The following is a 3,044-nucleotide window of genomic DNA, read 5'->3' as shown; positions in this document are numbered from 1 at the left end:
CCTGTATCCCGTTCCCGTCTCCCCTCTGCTCCGTGATCCACAATGTCTCCTCTCCCACTGTTTCACCTGTCCATCCCTTCTCTTCTCTCGTAGCCAGGAGCTGGGCAGCAAAGTTCCTCTGAAGTACATGACCCCTGTGATTCTAATGGTGTTTGTGCTCGCCCTCTACCTCCACGCCCAACAGGTCGAATCCACGGCTCGACTGGACTTCCTGTGGAAGCTGCAGGTCATGGAAAACTATCCACCGCCTCCCGCAAAATTGGAGAGGGGTGTGTGTGTCGGGGGGGTGTGTGTGGGGGTTGTGGGGGAGTGGGGGACACGGTGTGCAGAGAGAGGTAACGAGATAGACTTTGCAGACCAGGCCAAGGATAATCCGAAGAGATTGTGTTCAGTTCTGGTCGCTCTATTACAGGAAGGACGTGGAGGGCTTTGGAGAGGGTGCGGGAGAGGTTCACCAGGACGCTGCCCGGATTAGAGGGTACGAGCCGTAAGGAGAGGCTGGACAAACTCAGGGTGTTTTCTCTGGAGGCTGAGGGGAGACTCGATAGAAGTCTGTAAAGTTATGAGATAGGGCTGACAGTCAGAATCTTTCTCCCCTCAGAGTTGAAATGTCTAAGTCTCGGGGGCATGTGTTTAAGGTGAGAGGGGGAAAGTTTAAAGGAGATGTGAGGGGCAGGTTTTTTACACAGAGAGGGGTAGGAGGGTAGAACACACTGTCAGGGGTGGGGGATGGAGGCAGATACGATGGGGGCGTTTGAGGGGCTTTTAAATACACACATGGATATGTGAGGAATGGAGGGATAGGAACCAAGGACAGGCAGAAGGGATTAGTTTAATTCGGTGTCACGTTCGGCACAGCGTGATGGGCCGAAGGGCCCGTTCCTGTGCCATACTGTTCCATGTTGTATTCTACAAGTATATTGAGAGCAATAGAGGGAATAGGGGCCCTTAAAGTTGAACAAGGTCACCTGTATATGTTGAACCTCATGAGATGGGGGAGTTACTAGATAAATATTTCTCATCAGTTTTTTTACTGTGGAGAAAGACATTGAGGACAGAGAACTCAGAGAAATAAAGATGGATGTTTTCAAAATAGTTCACATCACAGAAGAGGAAGGGCTGGAGGTCTTGAAAAAACATAAAAGTGGATAAATCTCTGGGACCCAATCAAGTGTATCTCAGAACGCTGTGGAAAGTTAGGGACAAAATTGCACGGCCCCCTAGCAGAGATATTTATATAATCTACAGCCACGTGAGGTTCTGGAGGACTGGAGAGTGCCTGATGCTGTGCCTTTATTTAAGAAAGGCTGTAAGGAGAAGCCTGGGAATTATAGACCACTGAGTCTGACATCAGTGGTGGGTATGCTGTTGGAGGGGATTCTGAGAGATAGGATTTACATGAATTTGCAGAGGCAAGGTCTGATTAAGGAGAGTCAGCATGACTTTGTGCATGGGACATCATGCCTCACAAACCTGATTGAGTTTTTCTAGGACATAACTAAAAAGATTGATGAGAGTAGAATGGTAGATGTTGTCTACATGGACTATAGTAAAGCTTTTGACAAGGTTCCACATGGTAGACTAATTAGTAAAGTTAGATCACATGGCATTCAGGGAGAGCTGACTAATTGGATACAAAATTGGCTTGACGTTGGGAGACAGAGCATGGTTCTGGAGGGTTGTTTTCTGGACTGGAGGCCTATGATCAGTGGTGTTCCACAGGGACGGGTGCTGGGTCCACTGTTGTTTGTCATTTATATAAATGATTTGGATTAGAATATAGGAGTCATGGTTAGTAAGTTTGCAGATGACACCAAAATTGGTGGCATTGTGGACAGCGAAGGTTATCTTAAGATGACAAAGAGATCTTGATCAATTGGACCAATAGGTTGAGGAGTGGCAGATGGAGTTTAATTTGGATAAATGCGAGGTATTGCATTTGGTAAAACAAACAGGGGCAGGACTTATACAATTAAAAGTAGTGCCTTGGGTAGTGTTGTAGAATAGAGAGACCTAGGGGTTCAGGTACATAATTATTTGAAGTTTGTGTCACAGGTAGACAGGGTAGACACAGGCTTTATTGCTCAGACCTTTGAGTGTAGGAGCTGGGGACGTCATGTTGATGTTATACAGGGACGTTGGTGAGGCCTCTTCTGGAGCAACTGTGTCCAGTTCTGGTCACCCCGTTATAGGAAGGATATTATTAAACTGGAGAGGGTTCGGGAGAGATTTGCCAGGAATGGAGGGTTTGAGTCATAGGGAGAGGCTGGGACTGTTTCCCCTGGAGCGTCGGAGGCTGAGGGGTGACCTTATAGAGGTTTACAAAATCTTAGGGACATGGATAGGGTGAATGGTAGTTGTCTTTTCTCTGGGGTGGGGGATTTCAAAGCTAGGGGACACATTTTTAAAGGTGAGGGTGAAAGATTTAAAAAGGACATGAGGGGCAACCTTTTCACACAGAGGGTGGTTCGTGTGTGGAATGAACTTCCTGAGGAAATGGTGGGTGTGGGTACAGTTACAACATTTAAAAGGACATTTGGATAAGTACATGGACAGGAAAGGTTTGGAGGGAGATGGGCGAGGAGCAGGCGGGTGAATGTGTAGGGAGGGGTGTGTAGTGGGATGTAGGGAGTGGGGTGTGTAGTGGGATGTAGGGAGGGGGGTGTTTTATTGTTTGCTGAGGGTCACTGAGGTTCCTGTTCCCTCACTGCAGGCCACCGAGGAGAAGGAGGAGATGGAGGAGTTACAGGCCTATAATCGGCGTCTCCTCCATAACATCCTGCCCAAGGATGTAGCTGCTCATTTCCTCGCTCGTGAACGCCGTAATGATGAGCTCTATTACCAATCGTGTGAGTGTGTCGCTGTCATGTTTGCATCCATCAGTAACTTCTCCGAGTTCTACGTGGAGCTGGAGGCTAACAACGAGGGAGTGGAGTGTCTCCGTCTCCTCAATGAAATCATCGCCGATTTTGACGAAGTGAGACCAGCTTTCATTTCAGTTTCACCCGTGTGTGTGTCTGTGTCTCTGTGTGTGTCTGTGTGTG

The 3,044-nt window shown here is 47.9% G+C and overlaps 1 protein-coding gene across 1 annotated transcript in view; it reads left to right on the top strand.

Annotated features, from left to right (window-relative positions):
- Positions 1-20: 20 nt before the first annotated feature.
- Positions 21-3,044, top strand: part of LOC125482609 (adenylate cyclase type 6-like) — a 6,217-nt gene continuing 3,193 nt past the window's right edge. The window contains exons 1-2 of the mRNA XM_048594713.1: positions 21-226; positions 2,714-2,977. Of these exons, the coding sequence (XP_048450670.1) occupies positions 128-226; positions 2,714-2,977 (363 nt within the window). The 5' untranslated portion in view covers positions 21-127. The remainder of the gene's footprint in view (positions 227-2,713; positions 2,978-3,044) is intronic.

Source organism: Rhincodon typus, unplaced genomic scaffold, assembly GCF_021869965.1.
Source record: "Rhincodon typus isolate 14 unplaced genomic scaffold, sRhiTyp1.1 hic_rhity00013434, whole genome shotgun sequence".
NCBI lineage: Eukaryota > Metazoa > Chordata > Chondrichthyes > Orectolobiformes > Rhincodontidae > Rhincodon > Rhincodon typus.
This window is presented reverse-complemented; position numbering and strand designations above follow the sequence as displayed.